This window comes from Dreissena polymorpha, chromosome 12 (genome assembly GCF_020536995.1).
Source record: "Dreissena polymorpha isolate Duluth1 chromosome 12, UMN_Dpol_1.0, whole genome shotgun sequence".
NCBI lineage: Eukaryota > Metazoa > Mollusca > Bivalvia > Myida > Dreissenidae > Dreissena > Dreissena polymorpha.
Window position 1 is genome coordinate 60,005,974 of NC_068366.1, and position 26,180 is coordinate 60,032,153.

The following is a 26,180-nucleotide window of genomic DNA, read 5'->3' on the forward strand; positions in this document are numbered from 1 at the left end:
TACACATTTGACAAAATAGGACCTTGCCATTATAAAATTCTAGCTGGACTACTGATACAACACCAGAGCCTAGTTACCCCAACCTCAGGGCTACTAAAAGATTTTTAATCTCAAAATTCAAGGACTTCTTAAGTATTTTTCAAGGCTTAATTTTATAATGAAGGATGCATTATCAATAAAAGATTGCCAATGACAATGTTGAAAACAGCAAGATGATACAATAAATTAACTCTATCCAATAAATTTACTGTATTTATTTTAATGTTTGCTGAAAATAAAAAAAACCTAGAGCTTTGTCACAGACGTGGCGAATACCCCCACATGCCGCAATGACACAGAATATTTTGCATCTTGTCTTCACAAAAAAACAGCGAACACCATGCTCAATGTTTAAAACATGCTTAGTGACCCCGTGACCTAGTTTATGTCCCGGCATGGCCCATGTTCGAACTTGACCTACACATCATCTAGATAGAACTTCTGACCAAGTTTGGTGAAGATCGGATAAAATTACTTGGATTAGAGAGCGGACACCATGCTGAATGTTTAAAACGCATTAAGTGACCCAATGACCTTGTTTTTGACCCCTCATGACCCATATTCAAACTTGACCAAGACATCATCTAGATACAACTTCTGACCAAGTTTGGTGAAGCTTGGATGAAAACTACTTAAATTAGAGAGTGGACACCATGCTCAATGTTTAAAACGCACCTAGTTTTTGACCCGGCATGACCCATATTCGATTTTGACCTAGACATCATCTGGATACAATATCTGACCAAGTTTGGTGAAGATTGGATGAAAACAACTTGAATTAGAGAGCGGACACTTAATACAGACTGACAGACAGACCAACCGACAGACAAGCTCACTCCTATATACCCCCCTAAACTTCGTTTGTGGGGGTATAATCCATCATCTTTACTTAGATGAAAGAAAACAAAATATATCTGTTACAGTCAATATTATGGATGTGTCTTTTGCAATAAGTTTATCTTTCAATATCTTGCATTTCACATCCTCAGCTCAATGCTATATCAGTAAACTGTACAGCATGACAAACATCATATGCATTTGAATCTGATTATACACAGATCCACTATTGACTAACATATAAATCAAATCATGTTTTTCTTTTTTCATTTTCAAGCGACACTCTTATACAATGTTTTTAATTTGCGGGTAAGATCCTCGTGGCATAGGGGAAATGGTGCCCTCCTAACAATCGGGAGATGAGGTCACATGTCCGATCCCCGCTTTGTTAGCGTTCTTTAGATCTCCCCCAAAGACACCTAGTATAGATTCTATCCATGTCCCAAGACTCCTTGCATAGTTCAGCACATAATCTTCTATCTAGAAAGAGTGCTTTATTAGAGGAAGAAGAGAAGACTGAACTATGATTTGCAAACACTGGTTTCCGTGACACACATTCACTGTGCAGATTTCTAATATTTGTTGTTTGTATTTAAAACATAGTCTATCGTTAATTGACACACACATTTCATTATTCCTTACTAACTATATGATGTCTACTCTATGTATTGGATCTCCAGAGGGAGGAAATTATTAAAACTTCATACATTTACTCTTTCATTAAATATTTCGGCCAAAGGCCTTCTTCAGTAAACGATTATTAAGACAACTTTACTTAGCGTTTTCTTCTGTCGATCATAACGGAAGTAAATACAAAAATATAAATAAATGACGTAACGTTACCCGACGTGAACGTGACGTTACGCGCCAATACTCGGAAGTCGCTACATATTATGAATTGTATGCTGTGTATATATTATTATATAGATATTATACATATATACCCACATATACATACATATATACACATACAAATACACATACATAGACATATATACATATACACATATATACATAAACACATACATACATATACACACACATATATACACATACACACATAATATATATATAAATATATATATATATATATATATATATATATATACATATACACATACACATATACATGTCCATAATATACATATACAAAATATATATAATGTTTATAAAATAAACATAAATATTATTATTTATTTTAAGCCTTATATGCTGTCTATTAGTGTTGCCGACTGGAACACACTGTCTTTTACATTACATCCGAACGGTTTCATAGTTTTTAGTCTCTTTATCCACAACGCTTCTCTAATTACACGTTCTTGGCGTTCAGCGATATTTAGCGTCTCCAGGACCGAGAAGTACATATTGTCATCGCAGTGGCTCGAATCGAAGTGGGTAGTGATGGGCTTTTCTTTATGCAGGCGGACGTCTCGCAAGTGGTCACTCATGCGTTCTCGGATTTGCCTCTCCGTCTCCCCAACATAAACAACACACTCGCACTTGTTGCATCCTATACCGTATATCACGTTTCTCGTGCGACAAGTAACATTTTTGCACGTGTTGTAAGTAATTTTGCCGTCTGTGTCTTGAATGTCACTTGTTGTCAGTTTGTTACAGCACGTGCAGTTTGCCTCACATATGTGTGTGATGAAGGTAGCCTTGTTTGTCTAGTTGTGTACCAGGGTATCACAGAGGTTTCTGTCCCTACGGTATGCTACTAAAGGCGGTTTACTGAAAATCTCTCGCATCCTGTCTGATCTATATAGCACGTTTAAATGTGTGTGTACAATGCTGTGTACGTTGGGAAGAAGACTGGAAAATGTGACTACAAGAGGAACTCTGTCGTTTTGCGTTTGTTTTTTTTATTTTTCCAGTAAATCCGTGCGCGACAGTGCATCTACCTTCTGTAACTGGCCTTCTACGAATTTCCCGCTGTACCCACGTCTTCTTTATTGCAATTTTAGGTCATTTCTATGTTTGCTGTAATCATCTTCCTGTTCGCATGTTCTTCGTATCCGCAATCCAAGTCCATATGTTAAAGATCTTTTACTGCTAGGGGGGTGGCATGAGTCTTTATGTATGTAGAGCTGTTTGTCCGTGGGCTTTACATATAAATCTGTGTAGATATGACCATTTTGAATCCGTACGGTTGTATCCAGAAAAACGATACTATGCGGACTATACTGAAGGTCTACTTGAATGTTTTCGTGTATGGAATTGGCATGTGCGGTAAAAGCCTCAAGTTAAGGCGCGGTACCTATCCATATTCCAAAACCATCATCTATAAACCTCTTATAAAATGCCAGTACTTTATCAGCTGTCATGAGTTTTTCGTCCCACTTCCGCATATAGCTACACGCAAAGTTTTTTCCCAGTTTTGAGCCGATCGCCACTCCATCTGTCTGTACGTAGTTGTTTTCATTTAGACTGAAATTGTTGTTTTCCAAAACTGTCGTGATTACGTCAATCATATCATCAGTTGAAGTGACTAGTGGGTTGGAGCGCGCGTTCAATGCTTTCCTGCAAGCCTCTAACCCTTCTCTTTTGGGTATGGATGGATACAGTTTCCTAACGTCAAAACAAAATAGTAGACAATTGTCTTCCGGCAGTGGTTCTTTGACTTCTTTTAGTTTCTGAATAAAGTCCGTAGTGTCTCTAATGCAACTCGGCGAGGACTCCACATATTCATTTAATTCATGCTCGGCTAATTCGGCTAATTTCTCTGTAGCTGTATTTATCCCGATCACTATTGTGCGTAAAGGTGCGTCTTCTTTATGTATCTTCGGATTTCCTTTGAGTTTACCCGCTTGTGGGTATCTTGGTATCAAATATTGTTTCATATCACCAGAGATACTGCCTTGTCGGTGAAGTCTATTAACGAGCGACTTCACATTCTTCATACTTTGTTTACTTGCATCGCCTTCAGTAGATCTGTATGCCTCGTCTTCACTCATTTCGTGTTTCAGTGACTCTATGTAAACGTGTTTATCTAGTATTACTATGCCAGATCCCTTGTCCGCCGGTCTGATGATAATTGAATCATTATGTAACAATTCATGAAATGCTTTGTTTTCATTCTTGTCTAGATTTAATTTGCCAGTCTTCTTCAAATTTGAGATGATATCATTCTTTACCAGTTCAACATAAAGATCGAGGCTTGGGTCCCTCCCCGCGTTTGGAGTAAATGTGCTTTTTGGTTTTACTCGGAACTTATCGATTATTCCCTTTTTCATATTTTGGTTGCTTTCAGTGTCCGCAAAGTATTCCCGTAATCGCATTCTGCGTTCCCACTCCCCAAGGTCAGCTAGCAATTACACCTTATCAATATTCTTACGACTTGGGATGAATTTAAGGCCCTTTTCAAGGAGATTTTGTTCAGCGTCGGTGAGTACGTGTTTTGATAGGTTAGTCACTGAAGATTTTGTCACACTGGATTTTTTTGGTAACGATTCTTGTGGTGATATTTGGGGTTTATTCTCCTTAACCTGCTTTGCTTTGAACGCTTTTGTGTCACTGGGTCGTTTCACATTCGTATTTGCATTGGCAATGTTCTGTTTTTTCAAGTAAATTACAGGTTCGGTAGGCTTGCCTTCAACCCAATCATACACGTGAGTATCAGTATCATGGGTTGTATGCTGTCTACCGTCGACGCTAACTTCTAGTACACTGAAATGGCTGTTTTCTAAAAGTAACCTCAGCGGGCGGTCTACATTAATTGAAGGCTCAACTTGATCTTCAAATTTCAACCACTCTGTGAATTTACGGTCTGTTGAAACATGGATGCTTATTTGGTGGTGATCAGATGCGGCTGTTAGCTCGGCCTCCGTTGCCCATGACCAGGGATCATATTTTTTTCGGTTTTGTCGGTCCTAGACCGATTGGGGTCGTGAAAGACCGATTGAAAATCCCAAACAGTCGGTCCGATTCTGTGTGCTAAAATTCCCATGTCATGAAATCGATTACACAGTGCACATGCTAACATAGATCTACCCTAATTACATTCTTATCTCGAGTAGGTGTGAAAACCATTCACTGTCTCTAAACCGGTCAGGACCAGTTTATTGCGTGTCATCCGACTAGTATCAGAGTATGACCCCAAGCAGCGAAAATTCGCGCGGTTGTGTATTAGTCATGCGTGAATAACCCCGTGTCTACATCCATCGATAATTTCACTGGCTAGCACACTAATCGGTCCGTTATGTGTAAAATCGTTGACAGTTACTTCGGAGATGAAAACTTCAATGTTCATAATCCTCGTGGAAAGTGTGCATTTCATGCATGTTACAGTAAACTTTCATATAAACAAAGAAGAAAATCGGATATTCTGCAATAATTCATAATTATTGTGGGAGGACCTTATACACTGAAAACATGCGCTGTAACTAAACAAAACATGCCGATACATTTTCCACCAGCGTAATAATCCGGCAATAAATAAATGAAAGTTGCGGATCTGATTGGCAGAACAGCCGAAAGTTATTTTTATGGGCGGAAATTCACACAAAATAGTACACAAGAAAAATAATATACATTGTATAAATCTTTTGTAAAAATCGTGTTAGAATCAAAATAATTCGTGTACTTAATTGTTTGTTGTTGAATAACTCACGACCGGAAGTTTAGATTCGTGGTTTCAAATCACTCGTGCTTCGCACTCGTGATTTAATCCCTACGCATCTTAAATATCGGCCGTGGTTTTTTTTGACAATAAACTATAACGTACACGAATTATTTCTCAACTATTTTTTTGTTGTTGCCAGTATCCAACCTACGCACAGACATTTGTTAGGTTCAGTGCATGTATGTAAGCTATTATTGAGTCGACAACGATTTAAAACATCGGTATAGACTTACACAGATAAATAATAGATATTGACAACGATGAAAAAAAGTCCGATACAACAGCACACGAAACAACAATAAAAGAGAAAAAAATATCATAAAATCAATTGAAAAAACTCGTATGTTCCGTTAAAAAAAGATGCCAAAGGCAATTAAACTTGTACATTTATTATACCACCTTCATGAATGGCAAAATCAATGGTATATATGTTCACGTAATTTGTCATGATTTCCGATATAAATTTTCGGACACTTTTTCCCCATTTAAATCCAGACCGATTGATGTTGCGGGAAAATATGATCCCTGCCCATGACGATTACCTTCCATTTGTATATCTCTGTGCGCTTAGGTGTACGTGTATATCACCGTCTACCAGATGGTTGTACTTATGGGAGTTCTTATACATATATTGAGTAAGGTCTTCTCTCAATGATTCGTGATACATTTGAGATCCGTACAGGAAATAGCTTAAACATCTGTAAAAACAATTACCGTCTTTTGCAACGCTAATTATCTTGTAGGTTCGGACATCCTCGTCTTTATTGATCTTTGATTTTAGCTGTTGTACTTTTTTTAATTTACGAAGTTTGTTCTCTAATGTTCGTTCAACATACCATATGTCAATTGACTTCTTTTCATTACTATCTAGCATAGAATAAAAATGATTGATCTCACCCTCAAGTTCGTTTAACTTTTTCAAGCACACGTCTCTTGTGACTCCCATCAACTGATTCGCGGCATCAATCTTTATTTTGCGGCATTTCTCGAAATCTTCATCTCCAGCTTCCAACTGTAACTCCCACTTTAACAGAAAACCTTTCGGGATAATGTTCATATGTGTGCACGTGTCCAGGAATTCAAGATGACTTCTGTAACGAGCTTGTTTGTCCATCAATCTCTTCAGAGAAAACGTATCGACGTCTGTATAATCCATTTATCGTAGGAGTGTTGTAATAAATACTCTATGTATTGGATCTCCAGAGGGAGGAAATTATTAAAACTTCATACATTTACTCTTTTATTAAATATTTCGGCCAAAGGCCTTCTTCAGTAAACGATTATTAAGACAACTTTACTTAGCGTTTTCTTCTGTCGATCATAACGGAAGTAAATACAAAAATATAAATAAATGACGTAACGTTACCCGACGTGAACGTGACGTTACGCGCCAATACTCGGAAGTCGCTACATATTATGAATTGTATGCTGTGTATATATTATTATATAGATATTATACATATATACCCACATATACATACATATATACACATACATATACACATACATAGACATATATACACATATACATATATACACATATATAAATAACCACATACATACATATACACACATATATACACATACACACATATAAATATATATATATATATATATATATATATATATAAATATATACCAATACATAGTGCCAGTTACGCGGTCTCTGTAGTTTTCAGACTGTACTTACGAGGTCAATATAAAAAACGGGGTCTATATACAACCCCGCAATCTAGGCTCCTTTAATTACTATGAGGGGGGTGTAGGGGAGGTAATGCAATCAAATCTCACAATAAGGTCTTAAATCGAAAACCACAATCAGGTCTGAAATTGAAATTGTATATACCTCGCAAATAAGTTCGCTATATATTTCCTTGTATAAGACGTTAAATAAATGACGTATTTATATACAATAATAATAGTAGGTACCCCTATATACCTTAATTCGTGTTTATATCGGATAAAAAAGGGTATGGAGATACATGTATTTAAAGTGGGAACCCCATAACCTATTTCTAAATCAGAGACCCCGTAACTGGCCATATGTGTGAATATATATATATATATATATATATATATATATATATATATATATATACACATATACATGTCCATAATAAACATATACAAAATATATATAATGTTTATATAAAATAAACATAAATATTATTATTTATTATAAGCCTTATATGCTGTCTATTAGTGTTGCCGACTGGAACACACTGTCTTTTACATTACATCTGAACGGTTTCATCGTTTTTAGTCTCTTTATCCACAACGCTTCTCTAATTACACGTTCTTGGCGTCCAGCGATATTTAGCGTCTCCAGGACCGAGAAGTACATATTGTCATCGCAGTGGCTCGAATCGAAGTGGGTAGTGATGGGCTTTTCTTTATGCAGGCGGACGTCTCGCAAGTGGTCACTCATGCGTTCTCGGATTTGCCTCTCCGTCTCCCCAACATAAACAACACACTCGCACTTGTTGCATCCTATACCGTATATCACGTTTCTCGTGCGACAAGTAACATTTTTGCACCTGTTGTAAGTAATTTTGCTGTCTGTGTCTTGAATGTCACTTGTTGTCATATGATGTTATATGATGTCTGTCGTTTATTTTATTGTTATTTTTCATCTTTGCAGTTCATTATAAGTTCTTTTCTGCTTGTCCGCCATCTTGGATGATGCTGTTTGCAACTTGCATTATCAATTGTGATACATTGACTATTGCCAGTATTCTCAGCAATAAAGAGAGGTATCAATAGCAAGCATACAATCATTTATATCTGGCTACATTCCCTACCAATAGTTAAGTATTTTGTTTTCAGCAACAACTCAACATGCTCCGTTAGCACTCGTTTTACAGGATTATAACTGTATTCCGTTTGTAATCTTATTGGATTTATTTGGAAATTTTGGCATTTTTGGAGGGGGGGGGGGCAATTTTGGTCTGATTTTTTGGAAAAAACGGCAGTAATTTGGGGCAAAAAAAATCACTGTGTACTCACAAAGCCACTGCCCATGACCTTGTACAAGTTACGCGTGTCGTCGAGGTTCGTGTTCTGTTGAAAGTGGAAGGCCACCTGTCTGCTGTTCTTGAACAGGGGATGTAACTGCGGCGAGTTCGGCAAGGCCTGTGGCATCAGCTGCATTATGAGCACAGACGGCCAGCGGGAGGTGTTCCTGAACGAGGTATATCATACATTCAGAGTGGATTATTCCAATGGCAAAGCCTGCCAAGTGCCTGATAATAATCTGCATAAAGGACTAATTGAACCACAATTAGCCCTTAACAACAAATGGAACATACAATTAAAGTAAAATGTAGGTGACAAGCAATCAAACATAAATTAAATATCAAAGAGACCTATGGGCCTCTTTACCACCAGGGCAGAGACTTACCAGTACCACTGACAACTTCCTTAAACATTTTCAGGTACAAAAGAAGTGTAGGTATTATTATATTCATAATATTACCAAAGCTAATGTAAACTCTCTATGCTAAGCCAGAGACTACATACAGATCTGGGTCTGTGTTGGCAATGGAGACCATGCAACCGAGACTACGAGTGATTCTGGCAGCAGGACCGGGTATCACCGTCTTCTTGTCCTGCCACTCCAGGTTGCCTGCAGCGGAACATGATTAAGTGACGCCAACAAGTCAGCACAAAAATAGTACAAACAGTTGATTTTGACACCATCCTGTATTCTTCAGATCATAGGTGACATGAACTGTTGTTCATATGGACTAACAGAAAATATTTCTGTACTAAATGACCTCATAAGCTCATTTTATAACGAAACATTAACAAACAGGTATTGCAACCCTATAATTATAAGCGAGTATTTATTGATTAAATGTAGTTATACAGACATATGGAGATAATAAAAGATAAGATATCACGAAGGTTTCAAACATAAAATTGCTTACAAAGTAAGAATAATTCAAACAGTATTTTCAAGTGCATTTTTGCAATATTAAGAAAATGAGCAAAATTGGCTTATGCATGGGCATTTGCAGAATTCAAAGAACAACAGGCAGGCATGACAATTTCCTTTTTATGTTATTTTTCACTTAAGGTAGGTCTCTTCTTAACAAAAATCCAGTCTACATGTAAGTTGAAATTGTCTTTTCTGATTTGCTTATGCTGACTGCAGAGGCATATCTGGTAAAACAATTTATGCACATGACTTTAGCCACGTTTTCAGAGCGAAGCTAACATGTATTTTTGCCATGATAGGGAATTAATCAACCTATATTGGGTCAAATCAGATTGTTGACATACAAATAAAAATAAAAGCTGCGCCATGAGCGCATGATACGCCCGTCGTTCGCCAATGAAGTAGTAAGGTAATAAATAACCCTTTGAATCATTTTTTTACTTCAGTTTATTTGTATTTGAATACATGGTTTATTTTATAAGTACATGAGCATGGAAATCACGAAATTTTGACGAACAAAGTCCCATAACTCTGGAACGACAATTCAGAATTCCGTCAAAAACGAAAGGGGATCAGGGTTTATCAATATTAAGATTGTGTTGAAATTTGAAAAAAATCCATCGAAGGATATTTGAGCTACAGTAGGACATTCAATGAAATCACGAAATTTTGACGAACAAAGTCCCATAACTCTGGAACGACAATTCAGAATTCCGTCAAAAACGAAAGGGGATCAGGGTTTATCAATATTAAGATTGTGTTAAAATTTGAAGAAAATCTGTCAAAGGATATTTGACGTAGCGTACGACATTAACAGACGGACGGACGGACGGACGGACGGACGGACGGACAGACGGACGCGGGGTATACCATAATACGTCCCGTCATAGACGGGCGTATAAAAAATCCATCGGGGGATATTTGAGCTACGGTAGGATACATGAACAACAATAACATTTAAGGTCACAGTGACCTTGACCTTAGAATGAATGACCTTGAAATGACCAGTGGTCATCTAAGTGTGCTTGCAAACCTTCATGTCAAGTTTGAAGACTCTATGTCCAAGCATACCAAAGTTATAACAATTTTAACATTTTAACATTTAAGGTCACAGTGACCTTGACCTTCAAATGAATGACATTGAAATGACCAGTGGTCATCTTCTAGTACTGGCCAATCTTTATTTCAAGTTTGAAGACTCTAGGTACAAGCATACCAAAGTTATAACATGAAATATGAACTTTAACATTTTTACATTCAAGGTCACAGTGACCTTGACCTTCAAATGAATGACCTTGAAATGTCCAGGGGTTACTTACTAGTTCTGGCCAACCTTCATGTCAAGTTTCAAGACTCTAGGTCCAAGCATACCAAAGTTATAACAACTTTAACATTTTTACATTCAAGGTCACAGTGACCTTGACCTTCAAATGAATGACCTTGAAATGTCCAGTGGTTACTTACTAGTTCTGGCCAACCTTCATGTCAAGTTTCAAGACTCTAGGTCCAAGCATACCAAAGTTATAACAACTTTAACATTTTTATATAGCTACAGTAGGACATTCAATGAAATCACGAAATTTTGACGAACAAAGTCCCATAACTCTGGAACGACAATTCAGAATTCCGTCAAAAACGAAAGGGGATCAGGGTTTATCAATATTAAGATTGTGTTGAAATTTGAAAAAAATCCATCGAAGGATATTTGAGCTACAGTAGGACATTCAATGAAATCACGAAATTTTGACGAACAAAGTCCCATAACTCTGGAACGACAATTCAGAATTCCGTCAAAAACGAAAGGGGATCAGGGTTTATCAATATTAAGATTGTGTTAAAATTTGAAGAAAATCTGTCAAAGGATATTTGACGTAGCGTACGACATTAACAGACGGACGGACGGACGGACGGACGGACGGACGGACGGACAGACGGACGGACAGACGGACGCGGGGTATACCATAATACGTCCCGTCATAGACGGGCGTATAAAAATAACACACCCTTCCAGATGATGGTACGATTCTGCAGAAATCCCCCTTGCTGATCATTGGGCCCAGGTATCCCAGGTGCCACACCCTGCTGATTCAGCCCCGCCTGCATCCCTCCCTGTCCAGCCATGTTGTTTGGTCCCACCATACCCGGCCCGGCCATGTTCATCCCTCCCATGGGCGCTGCCCCACCGCCCATACCCATAGCACTCATGGTTGCAGCGTTCTGTCCCATTCCATTTCCCGCACTCATCCCTTGACCTGACATACCACCGGCCCCACCCATGCTGCTCATGCCCCCCATATTTTGTCCAGCCATGCTATTGGGAACACTCATGACATTGTTTGCCCCTCCCATATTCATGTTATTGATCCCGCCCATGGATTGTCCCCCACCCATTTGTTGTCCCCCACCCATTTGTTGCCCCCCGCCCATTTGTTGCCCTCCCATATTATTGGTTACCCCTATATTCTGTCCACCCATGTTTGTCACATTTGGTCCACTCATTGCACTGGTTGCACTTATTGTCTGGTTTATTCCGGAAGCTGGCGCATTCACCATTCCTGAATTTTGATTGGGCCAGCCAGCTGTTGTGCCAGGTTTAGATTGGACAGGCATTCCCTGACTCATGGTGCTGTTCAGGGACATCTTTGGGTCAGAAATTGTTTGATTGCCTCCTGTCATTCTGTTACCCATAAAGTCACCCTGTAACAAAACAAACATGTTTGAATATGCTGTACATGTCTTTTTCACAGTTCCACGCCTTAGTCAATGACCAGGTTACATGGTTCATAGTGCCCTAAACTTGTTTATGCCTCTAAGAATTAATTGCAAAATCTAAAAAATACTTTACTGAAATGAGCATTTCAAATAAATAAATCTCATAAATGCAGACACTGGTATTTTATTTAAATGTATCCCGCTTTATGTTTGTGAATTTCACACCTAAAGTTCGCCTCTTGCAGGATTTTGAGGTTGTTTTTTTCTACCAAAAATTTAGAACATACCTTTTCTTTACCGATGCCATGGTTTGCATGTGCTTATAACATTTCTTCTACAGCTTACCAATGTTTTCAAACAATGTGTTTACACTTATCAAGATTGAAATGACTGGACACAGAAATTAGTATTGTGCTACAGACATGATGTGATTCATCATGCAAAATCAATCATAATTGACATTTTTTTTTCAAAATCTTCAACATGCAAGACTTTGAACAAAACCAATAATAAATATATAACCAAATGACCCAATGCATGGCTTACTTTGTCCCAATAATCACCAGCACTCACCGCCCCTTGGTTGGTCACAGTGGGGTTGATGCCCTGATTGGGTCCAGTAGCCCTAACTTGGGCAGGGCTAAAGGTCATCTGCTGTGGGGGCTGGGAGGGGGCCTGGGGCTGCTGGGTGGCCACCATGCCCCCCGGGGGACGAACCATGGGGCCTTGCATCCGGGTCTGTTGGGTCTGTCCCTAGGGAAACAGGTTGCAGGATATAGCTCACAAACTTTAGCATTACTTAAGCCTATATGCAGCCAAACAGTCCATCCAGACTTAGCGTACACATGAGTACAGCTGTCATCTGGTTTAAGCAGTCAGTCTAGATAACAACAAGGGCTGTTTGTAAAACATGCATGCCCCCCATATGGGCTCTCAGTTGTAGTGACAGCCATTTTGTAAATATGTTTTTTGTCACTGTGACCTTGACCTTTGACCTAGTGACCTGAAAATCAATAGGGGTCATCTGTGAGTCATGATCAATGCACCTATGAAGTTTCATGATCCTAGCCATAAGCTTTCTTGAGTTTTCATCGGGAAACCATTTTACTATTTCGGGTCACTGTGACCTTGACCTTTGACCTAGCGACCTGAAAATCAATAGGGGTCATCTGCCAGTCATGATCAATGTACCTATCAAGTTTCATGATCCTAGGCATAAGCGTTCTTGAGTTATCATCCGGAAACCATTTTACTATTTCGGGTCACCGTGACCTTGACCTTTGACAGAGTGACCTCAAAATCAATAGGGGTCATCTGCGAGTCATGATCAATCTACCTATCAAGTTTCATGATCCTAGACATAAGCATTCTTGAGTTATCATCCAGAAACCATTTTACTATTTCGGATCACTGTGACCTTGTCCTTTGACCTGAAAATCAATAGGGGTCATCTGCCAGTCATGATCAATGTACCTATGAAGTTTCATGATCCTAGGCATAAGCGTTCTTGAGTTATCATCCGGAAACCATTTTACAATTTCGGGTCACCGTGACCTTGACCTTTGACCTGAAAATCAATAGGGGTCATCTGCCAGTCATGATCAAACTACCTATCAAGTTTCATGATCCTAGGCATAAGCGTTCTTAAGTAATCATCCGGAAACCATTTTACTATTTCGGGTCACCATGACCTTGACCTTTGACCTTGTGACCTGAAAATCAATAAGGGTCATCTGCCAGTCATGATCAATCTACTTATCAAGTTTCATGATCCTAGGCATAAGCGTTCTTGAGTTATCATCCGGAAACCATTTTACTATTTCGGGTCACCTTGACCTTTGACCTAGTGACCTGAAAATCAATAGGGGTCATCTGCGAGTCATGGTCAATCTACCTATCAAGTTTCATGATCCTAGGCATAAGCGTTCTTGAGTTATCATCCGGAAACCATTTTACTATTTCGGGTCACCGTGACCTTGACCTTTGACCTAGTGACCTGAAAATCAATAGGGGTCATCTGCGAGTCATGATCAATCTACCTATCAAGTTTCATGATCCTAGGCATAAGCGTTCTTGAGTTATCATCCGGAAACCATTTTACTATTTCGGGTCACCGTGACCTTGACCTTTGACAGAGTGACCTCAAAATCAATAGGGGTCATCTGCCAGTCATGATCAATGTACCTATGAAGTTTCATGATCCTAGGCCTAAGCGTTCTTTTAGTTATCATCCGGAAACCACCTGGTGGACGGACAGACGGACAGACCGACCGACATGTGCAAAGCAATATACCCCCTCTTCTTCGAAGGGGGGCATAAAAATTAGTCTTTATAACACCTGAGTATAACGGTCACCTGCCAGCAACCAATGTATTTTACACCAAAATCTATTTGTCATCTGTTTTATACAATCAAGGGGCATTCATTTCACGGTGTGAAAAGTAAACACTAAAATCAATCTGTGTTGTTGTCTTTAACCTCTGACTTAATAGCATCTATTGTGCATCTATTTTGGGGCTAAAGAATTTGATTGTGATTACTGCCTTTGATATAATAAATGCAACCAACTAAGAGAAAACAAATACTAGAATCTTGAGGTTTGTTTTACTGTGATAATTACGGCGAAATCTTCAAAATAAATTATATCAGAGTACCGTAATTACTCTAATTTTTCCGACACTATAAGTTTTTCCAACTTCCCCTTTTTTAGCCAAAATAATTATTTTTCGTGACCTAATTTTAGGACTTGCATGTTTTCGTCTATCATTAATGACTCTTAATTTTTGAAAATATATTTTACAGCATTAGTTTTACCAGATTTCAACACTGTAATAGCTTATCTTGTGGCACTTTGATCATGGAGTTTTACAAACGAATTAAGGTCATAAAACCTGGGAGACGCATGCCTGAAGGCCATGTACCATAACATTTGCTTAATTGCGTAAAAAGCATGTATAACAGTAGAAAACAATTCCTTCACCAAACAGTATTTTAAATGATATCTTCCTATTGAGGAAGCAGTATGTTTAATGTTTTTACTTTTTTTGTTCTATATCATTTCAGGCAAGAGTAAGCAAAGCTGTGAAGTTGTTTTTATCTTAAAGGGGCCTTTTCACAGATTTTGGCATGTTTTGAAGTTTGTCAATAAATACTTTATATTGATAAATGTTAACATTCAATTTTAAAAGCTCCAGTAAAAAATCAAAAATAAAATTTAAAAAAGGAAAAAAAAGTAGCCCGCCGCAGGGCTCGAACCAGTGACCCCCGGAATCCTGAAGTAAAAACGCATTAGCCAACTGAACTATCCTGCCAAGCTTACATTAAATGTGTATTTTATACGTTATATAAGCAATCTTCGTAGTTTCACAAATTTAAACGACCACAACAGAACTCTCCAAATTATTCAATCGTTCTGCGTTGCGACGCTTTATAATTTTTATGTTTTTAAATCGTCAAAAGATGCATATTATGGCTATATTAGACCATGGCAAATGTTCAGTAATACTGTTTCCTCACATATATCATAACTAAACCGAAAATTTGCGAATCTGAAACAACTTTTTTCAATTTTGTCAATTTACCAAACTGTGAAAAGGTCCCTTCAAAGTAGAAACACTTTTGTGCATTGATTTATTGCTTTTAGTTTAATATAATTCTATATTTTGGACATTTAATAATTTTTGTCTCTAAATTTTTGGACACATGAAATGTTTGAATATTTTCCATATCTAATTAATGATCACTTATTAATAGATTGTTGATAATTGTTGATTGCAGAAAAAGGTCACATGATATAACTCACAAATGGTAGCCTGATACTTGCCTATATGCAATAAGACATGTACAATCAAAGTATGTTGTCAAAGAAAACATTTGTTTTGGTACTGAAAGCAGGTGATATAGATAAGATAATATCCCTTCAACTAACGATTCTGTTATCTTTTATCTTCTGAAACAAGTGCACAAACAAAACCTAGTAAGAATGAAGGAGAAAATTCTCATACACTTCATAAATATTGGATCAATGTTGGGGAGATATACGACAATATATATTTAAATTAATATTTTGTTGAAAAAATTACCTTGACACAAATGCACACAATTTCTTTTTTTATATTTTTATACATAATCAGAAGCAGAATCTCAGCAACGAAATCTTCATTTGTCACCCACCCAATTTCTATAATTCAACTATGGTAGGCCTAATGTAATTAAAGTAGCAAGGTAGGGAGACCACGACTACAAAACATTTAACTTTAAAACAATTAATTTAACAACAACTTTTTTTGGTTTTACAGATTCATTATAATGAGATTGATTGTAAACAGACATATTAAGGGAAATTTTCCCACTTGTGATTTACTTTTTTCTGGAGGTACAAAAGCTAAAGTTATATTTTGGTTTAACAAAAAACATTATTCATCAAAGTTTTTTCAAATGCGTATAATTTAATTTGTTATCTGAAAGGCATGGCCAAGTTGAATTGCCAACATAAACATATATTTTGTGGACATCCTTCGTCTTGATTAAAATATGCAAACATTAGACTACAAGTACAACATCACTCATTCATCCTCCTGGGAAAGCGTGGGCTTAAATATTTGATTGCTGATAAAACTTTGTAGCGCAGAGAACTCAAAGCTCTTTACTTTTGGTTAAAAAATAGATAGTTTTTTTAAGGTGGAAAGTTTTGTTCTAAATTACGAAAACAAGTTGTTTATGCTGTATCTACAAGGCTACTGTCATTGGGTTTTTGATGAATTGATGAGTCACAGTTCAAGTTATTGTATAAGACTTTCTGTGGATTGTGTGTATTCAGCTTCTTAAGCGCTAATTGGCTGATACGATTGCCAAGAAGAATTAGTTTGAAGGCTGACCTCATGTACATTAAGGTAAATTCAATAGAGAACATTGTCAAAGGTGACAGGCGCCATGAAACTGTTTATCTTTGATGTTGGGCAAGTGGTATTATTGTTTATAGCACTACACAAGCATGAATGTGATGTACAATGAAGGCACACAAATCCGTACTAAACAATTTAATTGTGAATGTTAGATTAACAAGAGCACCGCCTTGCGGGTGCAGACCGCTCATCTATTTTCTTTATAAAGGTGAAGGGACTCTCATTTTCAATCACAAAGGAGGGAGGGGTGGAGTGAAGAGCGGTGCATTGTGTGGGGGTGTGGACATTTATTACGTTTTCTTCCAAAAATGCGAAAAAAAGGAAAAAAAAAATCGGGGGGTGGGGGGGGGGTGTGGGGGGGGGGGTGGGGGTGGGGATTCTTGGGTGCGATGGTTGGACGGTATTTCAAACATAAAATAATAAAAATAAATATTTGTGTTTTTTAACCGTTTCATAAAAAAAAATTGGGGGGGGGGGGTGAGGTGGGGGGGGTATAGTGTGAGGGTGTGGTGGTAATTTGTGAGATGATCTTAAAAAAAAAAAAAAAAAAAAAAATAGGGGGGGGGGGGATTCGGGTGGGGGGAGGGGGGGGGGTGGGGGGATTCTTGGGTGCGATGGTTGGACGGTATTTCAAACATAAAATAATCAAAATAAATATTTGTGTTTTTTAACCGTTTCATAAAAAAAAATTGGGGGGGGGGTGAGGTGGGGGGGTATAGTGTGAGGGTGTGGTGGTAATTTGTGAGATGATCTTAAAAAAAAAAAAAAAAAAAAAATAGGGGGGGGGGGGGGGGATTCGGGTGGGGGGAGGGGGGGGGGTGGGGGGATTCTTGGGTGCGATGGTTGGACGGTATTTCAAACATAAAATAATCAAAATAAATAGTTTTGTTTTTTAACCGTTTAAAAAAAAAATTGGGGAGGGGGTGGGGTGGGGGGGGGGGGGTATAGTGTGAGGGTGTGGTGGTCATTTGTGAGATGATCTTAAAAAAAAAAAAAAAAAATAGGGGGGGGGGTTGGGGGGGGGGGGCACTGGCGATGGTTTGGGTGGAGTCTATTGTGGTATGTCAGGTAAGAGTAGTTTTGTCAAAGTATCAATCAAATCTAATCATAAATAAAGAAGTTATGGCAATTTTAGAGAAATTTAATAATTTGACCTTGAGAGTCAAGGTCATTCAAAGGTCAAGGTAAAATTCAACTTGCCAGGTACAGTTACCTCATGATAGCATGAAAGTATTTGAAGTTTGAAAGCAATAGCCTTGATACTTAAGAAGTAAAGTGGATCGAAACACAAAATTTAACCATATATTCAAAGTTACTAAGTCAAAAAAGGGCCATAATTCCGTAAAAATGACATCCAGAGTTATGCAACTTGTCCTTTTACTGTACCCTTATGATAGTTTGCGAGTGTTCCAAGTATGAAAGCAATATCTATGATACTTTAGGGGTAAAGTGGACCAAAACACAAAACTTAACCAAACTTTCAATTTTCTAAGTATAAAGGGCCCATAATTCCGTCCAAATGCCAGTCAGAGTTACATAACTTTGCCTGCACAGTCCCCTTACGGTAGTTAGTAAGTGTTGCAAGTATGAAAGCAATAGCTTTGATACTTAAGGAATAAAATGGACCTTAACAAAAAACTTAACCAAAATTTTAAATTTTCTAATTATAAAAAGGGCACATAATTCTGTCAAAATGCACGCCAGAGTTATCTAACTTTGCCTGCCCAGTCCCCTCATGATAGTAAGTAAGTGTACCAAGTTTGAATGCAATAGCATTGATACTTTCTGAAAAAAGTGGACCTAAACGCAAAACTTAACCAAAATTTTCAATTTTCTAAGTATAAAAAGGGCACATAATTCAGTCAAAATGCACGCCAGAGTTATCTTACTTTGCCTGCCCAGTCCCCTCATGATAGTAAGTAAGTGTACCAAGTTTGAATGCAATAGCATTGATACTTTCTGAGAAAAGTGGACCTAAACGCAAAACTTAACCGGACGCCGACGCCAAGGTGATGACAATAGCTCATAATTTTTTTTCAAAAAATAGATGAGCTAACAATAAATGACATAGTTATGGTCCGGACAAACTTTCAGTTTAAAAGCACTAAGTGACCCTGTGACCTAGTTTTTGACCCGGCATGACCCATATTCAAACTTGACCTAGACATCATCTAGATACAACTTCTGACCAAGTTTGGTGAAGATCGGATGAAATTTTCGGGACACAGACCGACCGACCAACAAAGTGACTCCTATATAGCCCCCATTACCATTGGTAATGTTATGGAAATGGTAATTATGACAATACCTTCATTCAGTTAGTATTGAATAGAATCATTGTGAGAGAAAGATGACAACACCTGAATGTTAAAGCTATGATACATGAAATATCTGCAACTATGCAGGTGCAAAGAACTAATGCATGCCTCCACAACCTGTGAAAATAGGGCTAGGATGATAATTGCACTATCATTAACTTTTATCATAAACATGTGTCACTGACACACTGCCCCTAAAGACTAAAGGCATGTTGCCAACATGAAATGTAACAATAAACAAGTTTTCTTAAAAAGTTGTATAATGAAATTTGTATAAAGCTTGAAAGACGTCAATATCTGCCATTTGGCCTTTAAGTGAGACATTGACCTTTGAGCAAAGGACACATTATGCTGTTCCTACAATGTTTTTCTGTCAAGTTCTTTTAAAATATTTAATTATATTACTGCCTTCATTATTTTGAAACACACTGCCACACTCACGGACCATTACTACAGGTCAAAGTTTTGTTTAAATAACAATCCTATTTTTATACCATTGTTTGTATATGTATTCACATGAAATGATTCAAGAGTTGAGAAATTTCCCCACAATCTTCATTGGTATGACTATTTCTTATGCATTAAAAACTATTAAAACAAATAAAACCAATCTTCAACAGCTATGAGTACATAAGGTTACCACAAGAATCCTGAATGCCTAAACCAATATTGAAAAAAATATTTCTGAATTAAGCACTAGTAACAATTTGTTCACGCACATTAATTCAATGCCTTGTCACTGTTGTATTTTTGTCCCCAAAAGAAACTCAATGTAAATGCTACGAGTTAACCAAACTTTGGCTGAAACATTCAGGAGTAGTGTTCCATGCATGATATAAGCCTATCCACAGACGTTGGCAATGTAACACCTACCCTCTTTTTCTCCTTCCTTTCACGATCCCGGTCCCTTTCAGGGGAAGCACTCTATTAAATAGACACAATACTTCAACTTACAACTTCAACTTGCTATATGCAACAAGCATAAAACCAGAACAGAATGTGAGTGACTGGCAATCTACTATTCATGTTTGATGCTGTTTGCTGCTCATCAGTATCTTCAGGTTGGCATTGAATTTTTTTGGGATTATAAATGCATCAAAGTGCCAATTTGAGTGGTAAAGGGTTAAACGTACCATGACATTGTATAGCAAACTTTACGCATTATATAATGGAATTCAACCGTATCAAAGGTATTTAGCCAGAATAAAAGAAGAGATGTGTTTGTCAGAAACACAATGCAGCCTATTGCGCCGCTTTGATTTTTGTGTGTGATCTTTGACCTTGAAGGATGACCTTGACCTTTCACCACTCAAAATGTGCAGCTCCATGAGATACACATGCATGCCAAATATCAAGTTGCTATGTTCAATATTTCAAAAGTTATCGCAAAACTTTAACCAAGGTCAAAGTTTTGGGACACGCACAATAAATGACAGACAGACAGACAGGCCAAAAACAATATACCCCCGATCTTTGGATCCGGAGGCATAAATAATACATGAGGGACTGAAAAAAGGCAGGGTGACCTCTTTTGGTGGAAGATTGTCAGATGGTAAACTGTGTATGTTGTAAGTGACGTAATTATGTTGTTTCAATGTACATACTCATATACAACTATCCATTCAGCATTATTCCATTAGGTGTGTGCTTTAATAACTATACTGGTAATTTGATGTTAATAACAAGTAATACAGCAAGTTTCTCTACATAAAAAAGTGAAAAGCCAATAAAAACATGATGGGTAAGTCTGCATCTTCCAGAACATTGACATGCAAAAAATGGTGAGGGGTATTTTACAAAGAGTGGAGGATTAAAATGGGAGCGGGGCCACCTATTTTAAAAATGCTTAGCAAAAATATGTTTGGCATCCCATGCCATTCTCATTTATTAAAATCCCTAACATCAGCAATGGCAGTGGCCAAATTAATCAATGGTAACCAACATTACTGATAACACTCGATTTAGTAAGAATTGCTTAGCTGGAATGTTAAGCTAGAGTTCATAATTTAATACATGTGGTATATTTATGTACATGTATTAAAAAAACTTAAGAACATTTCCCAAATTCATCAATTAAACAGGTCCTTGATAGTCATTTATTGCACAATAACAATGGGCATGATGCATTAGAAGTTTATGGAAGGTTAAATTACTTAAAGCCTTAAAAGAGCATTTGGTTTGACAAAATTTAGAAACACAGAAGAAGTTATTTTCAAAATGTCTGACAATATTAAGGGAAAACGTAAAACATATTTGTCGCCAAATGTAGATTGCTGAAATACAGGGTGTAAAATATTCTGCATAATAGCTCAAGGTCAGATGATTATAGATAAATTCTACAGTGTCTGAAGAGTTCATGAGAAAAGATAGCTATTATCAACACAATTTAAACTGAAATTCTCTCAGTGTAATCGAAGAATGACAGACTCATTTTTTAAATTTAACCACATACAGTATATCCTTTTGAACTAAAATCAATAACTTGAAAACTTAAGTAACTGGAACAATTTTCATAGTCCCAGCAAAGTTTATAAATTTCAATAAACAATAGCACCGCATAGCATTTGCCAACGCTCGGCAGCCAGTGCAGTTTCGAATAAATAAAAGCTTGTCAGATTATTTTTTTTAGGTCACAGTGACCTTGACTTTTGACCTAGTGACCCAAAAATGGGTGTGGCGTGTAGAACTCATCAAGGTGCAGCTTCATATGAAGTTTCAAAGTTGTAGGTGGAAGCACTTTGATTTTAGAGCAAAAGGTTAAGGTTTAAGCACGACGCGGACGCAGATGTTGGATGACGAGCTGGTTAAACATGACTATCATAATATATAACTAACAGATTATGGGACTGTGTTATCTACGCATGTAATGTCAATTAGAGGAATTTAATAATGGCAAACTTTATTTGTTATCTCCTATATAAAGTATAAAGTTACACACTTGGAAACACAAATACAGTGGTATCAAACCTTTTTTTTATATACAACCAGTATAACTAAAATTTAATTGTGCAAGCACTTATACCAGCGTTAATTATTACTTTGGTGGTTAGACATTTTAGTGAATTTCCCCAACTTTAAAATAAGGGAACCATTATAACTCAAGACCTTTAAAAACTCTAACATTTCTGTGATCCAGTTGCAACCTCTAGTTAACTTTTACTGTACTTTTACAGGGACTGATGAGAAAATAATGCCTGATGCTTAGTTTTGATTTGTCTAAAAATAACAAAACAAATACTGTATGTAAAGAAAACAAAACCTCATAACTTAAGTACTTTTGTCTTAGAATAAACAGGAATACATTTTGTTTTAATACATATAGCAAATTACCATTCAAAGCAGATTGGAACTGTAAACTGAAACTGTAAAAACATTGCACAAAGAATTTAAATGAATAAAAGCTTTCACACTTACATGTCTGTGGCAGGATTTAGGCATTAATCCCGTGTCCTCCTAGAACGACAAAACATGGCAATAATTCTCATATAAAGTCACAATCAGGTGTTGGCAGCAAGGGGCAGATGTAAGATGTAACACACTCATGTGCTCTGTAGCAGCCTACGCGGCTCAGGCAATGTCCACACCTACATAGGTTACACTCCACTGATTCAGCTCCACGACACTAGCAGAAAACTGCTGAAAGAAACTGCCTAGGAATTCTACTCACTATGAATTATTTATATCTATCTTTCACTGATCCTCTTTAGAAACTTTTGTCTTCTAGCACTGGAAATGATTATAGGCTCAATCCTAATTTCACATTTCCCTAAGATGTAGATTTATGCTTGCCCATCATTGTTAATGGTATTAACATTCAAGTTGATCACTTAAAGTGTTTTGCAACACTAAATTTTATATAACAATATACAAAATTTGACTTAATTAGTCCTTAGGAATCAAACACTTTTTTGCACAATATTTAGTTCAACAATCCCCATTTATATCACAAATTCTGAACAGTATGGGCTTAGAGAATTACAAAATAATCGTAGCATATAAAGAAAACAATAAAATTAAACAATAACAAAAAGCCCATTAATATCCTTATAGATTACATCATTATATTATAAGAAAAACATTTGTTAAAGTCTATAAACCGTTATTTTATTAATGTTCTTGTAAACACAAGTTGACATTCTATGCAAACTAAATTCAATACCAGAATAAAAATTTGAATAGTAAAAAAATGAGTGTTTTTAAGAAAATACACACACAAGTCTTTTTAAACAATATATATGTACATGCCCTTACGAAGACTGAACACTAATTCTTTAAACATATATGGAACATGTTTGATCATTTAAAATATCTTAAACAATTAGATTGAAGAGAAAACAATCCCTAGCATTAACAAATTATGCATAACAGTTCATACAGCATAAATTCCTATAGTCACCCAAACAAATCATAAATAACGTGAAACCATTTATTACTATTTTGGTTAAAAGAAGACCTATTTGATGGACATGGAATTCTAATTTTGTCAGTATATAAATTTGGAATTTCCATCAATTTCTTGGTTAAAAAGACTATTTGATGGACGTGGAATTCTGATTTTGGCAAACATATAAATTATGAATTTTGGTCAGTCATTTTCCAAATAGTTTGTAATATTTGTCTGCACTAAATCACTTTGGGGCCAGGGAATCACTTGCAAATCAACTGCAAAAACAACTTCTTACTAGAGTTTTGTTACAGACGTGACATATACCCCCTTATGCTGAACTGACACAGACTATTTTGTATGCTGTCTTCACAAAACAAGAGAAGCTAATTTATGGCAATTTTAAAGAATTATTATGCCATTATCATTTATGGCCATATTGACCTTTGAACTCTTTAATTCTTTCACTTGACATGCCGTCCAATGACTGTGAGCAAAACTAATGTACAGAGTCATTTTAAAATCTTACAATGAAAGACATAGTTATGGGCCGGACAAGCTAATTATGTACATTTTTGACTTTTGAACTCCAAGTGTGACCTTGACCTTGGAGATATCTACATAATTCTTTTGCATGACACACTGTCCAATTATTGTGAACAAATGTACCGAGTTATTTTAAAATCTCACAATAAATGACATAGTTATGGCTCGGACAAGATCATTTATGGCCTTTTTTGACCTTTGAACTGAAAGTGTGACCTTGACCTTGGAGATATTGACATAATTTGTTCGCACGACTTACTGTCCAATGATTGTGTATAAATGTACCGAGTTATTTTAAAATCTCACAATATATGACATAGTTATGGCCCGGACAAGATCATTTATGGCCATTTTTTACCTTTGAACTCAAAGTGTGACCTTGACGTTAAAGATATCAACGTAATTCTTTCGCATGACACACTGTCCAATGATGGTGAACAAATGTGCCAAATGATTTTAAAATCTCACAATGAACGACATAGTTATGGCCCGGACAAGCTCATCTATGGCCATTTTGACCTTTGAACTCAAAGTGTGACCTTGACCTTGGAGATATCGACGTAATTCTTTCGCATGACACACCGTCAAATGATGGTGAACAAGTGTGCCAAATGATTTTAAAATCTCACAATAAATGACAAAGTTATGGCTCAGTCAAGCTCATTTATGGGCAACTCCAAGTGTGACCTTGGAGATATTGACGTACTTCTTTCGCATGACACACCGTCCCATTATGGTGAACAAATGTACCAATTAATTATAAAATCTAAAAATTAATGACAAAGTTATGGTCCGGACAAACTTTCGGTTTAAATCGCACAAAGTGACACCTTGACCTAGTTTTTGACCCGGCTTGACCCATATTCAAACTTGACCTAGACATCATCTATAAAGGGTGGTGCGGTGGTCAATTGGTAACACTCTGGTCTACCATTCCAGAGGTCCCCGGTTCAATTCCTGACCGAGGCACTAGTATTTCAGAAATGCTTCAAGTGTTTCCCACCCAACTAGAGATGTACTGGTATGAAATCCAGGTAATTCTTGCCTGTATTGGTGCTATACACTGAATACCAAAAAGAACCAAGGGATCTATTCGCAAAGAGCTAGGGTATCGCACCGGATTCCTTGTATCCCAATACTGTCTCTTCTGCTTGCTGTCTCTTCAGCAAAAACCAAAGGACCCCATTGGAAATAAGTGCTTGCACTTTCATGGGTTATCCTTGACTGCAAGGTCAAAATACAACAAATCTAGATACAACTTCTGGCCAAGTTTGGTGAAGATCGGATAAAATTTACAGGACAGACAGACCGACCGACTGACAGACCAACAAAGTGCCTCCAATATAGCCCCCATTACCATTGGTAATGGACGTATAAAAGCCTTAATCAATAACAATCATGGCCATAATGATGCAGTATCTGGATTGCAAACAAACACAGAATCTTTGTATGGATCACGTTAAATTCAATTTCACAAAATTTAAACATTATTATTTGATAGGATCTGAAATTAGTGGATCGGCAAATCCATGAAATCAACAAAAATTACTGTCCCACCAATAATCAGTTTCACAGTGTGATTAAAGTGATAATTTATCATCTCAATTCAGAAATTTGGCTGCAAAAAGAAAGACAAACAATAAATAAAACAGAAGACTAACAAATCCACAATTAAGGTGCAAAACATTTGCAATGTTATGTTAATGAATCAACCACCTACAACAATTAAAACAGTAAACAGTATACATAATACGGAATAAAATGAACTTGTGTTTAATTTATAAAGACTTAAGTTTAATCGTCTTATATTAAATTTTAAATTCTAAACAACTGAAATAAAAGTTCTCAAAAAAAAAATAAAATAAGTACAGCTGTATGC

General features: G+C 36.9%; 2 protein-coding genes and 1 long non-coding RNA gene across 10 annotated transcripts in view; 1 reads left to right on the plus strand and 2 right to left on the minus strand.

Moving 5' to 3' along the window:
* Window positions 1–26,180, plus strand: part of LOC127853319 (MORC family CW-type zinc finger protein 3-like) — a 382,815-nt gene that overhangs the window by 89,402 nt on the left and 267,233 nt on the right. The gene's annotated exons all lie outside the window — the stretch shown is intronic.
* LOC127853318 (golgin subfamily A member 6-like protein 2) overlaps window positions 1–26,180 on the minus strand; it is a 128,633-nt gene that overhangs the window by 50,280 nt on the left and 52,173 nt on the right. For 7 of the 8 annotated variants that reach the window (XM_052387739.1, XM_052387737.1, XM_052387734.1 and 4 more), the window contains 6 exons: window positions 22,786–22,824; window positions 20,245–20,295; window positions 12,696–12,902; window positions 11,441–12,134; window positions 9,017–9,122; window positions 8,504–8,678 (listed from right to left, as the gene is read on the minus strand). In XM_052387739.1, coding sequence (XP_052243699.1) covers window positions 8,504–8,678; window positions 9,017–9,122; window positions 11,441–12,134; window positions 12,696–12,902; window positions 20,245–20,295; window positions 22,786–22,824 — 1,272 coding nt within the window. The remainder of the gene's footprint in view (window positions 1–8,503; window positions 8,679–9,016; window positions 9,123–11,440; window positions 12,135–12,695; window positions 12,903–20,244; window positions 20,296–22,785; window positions 22,825–26,180) is intronic. The other variant, XM_052387735.1, reaches the window with a different exon arrangement.
* On the minus strand, window positions 13,034–14,350 carry LOC127853329 (uncharacterized). The gene is made up of 3 exons (XR_008036571.1): window positions 13,986–14,350; window positions 13,298–13,703; window positions 13,034–13,152 (listed from the first exon to the last, which is right to left on the minus strand). It is a non-coding gene; the product is annotated as an uncharacterized LOC127853329 (long non-coding RNA).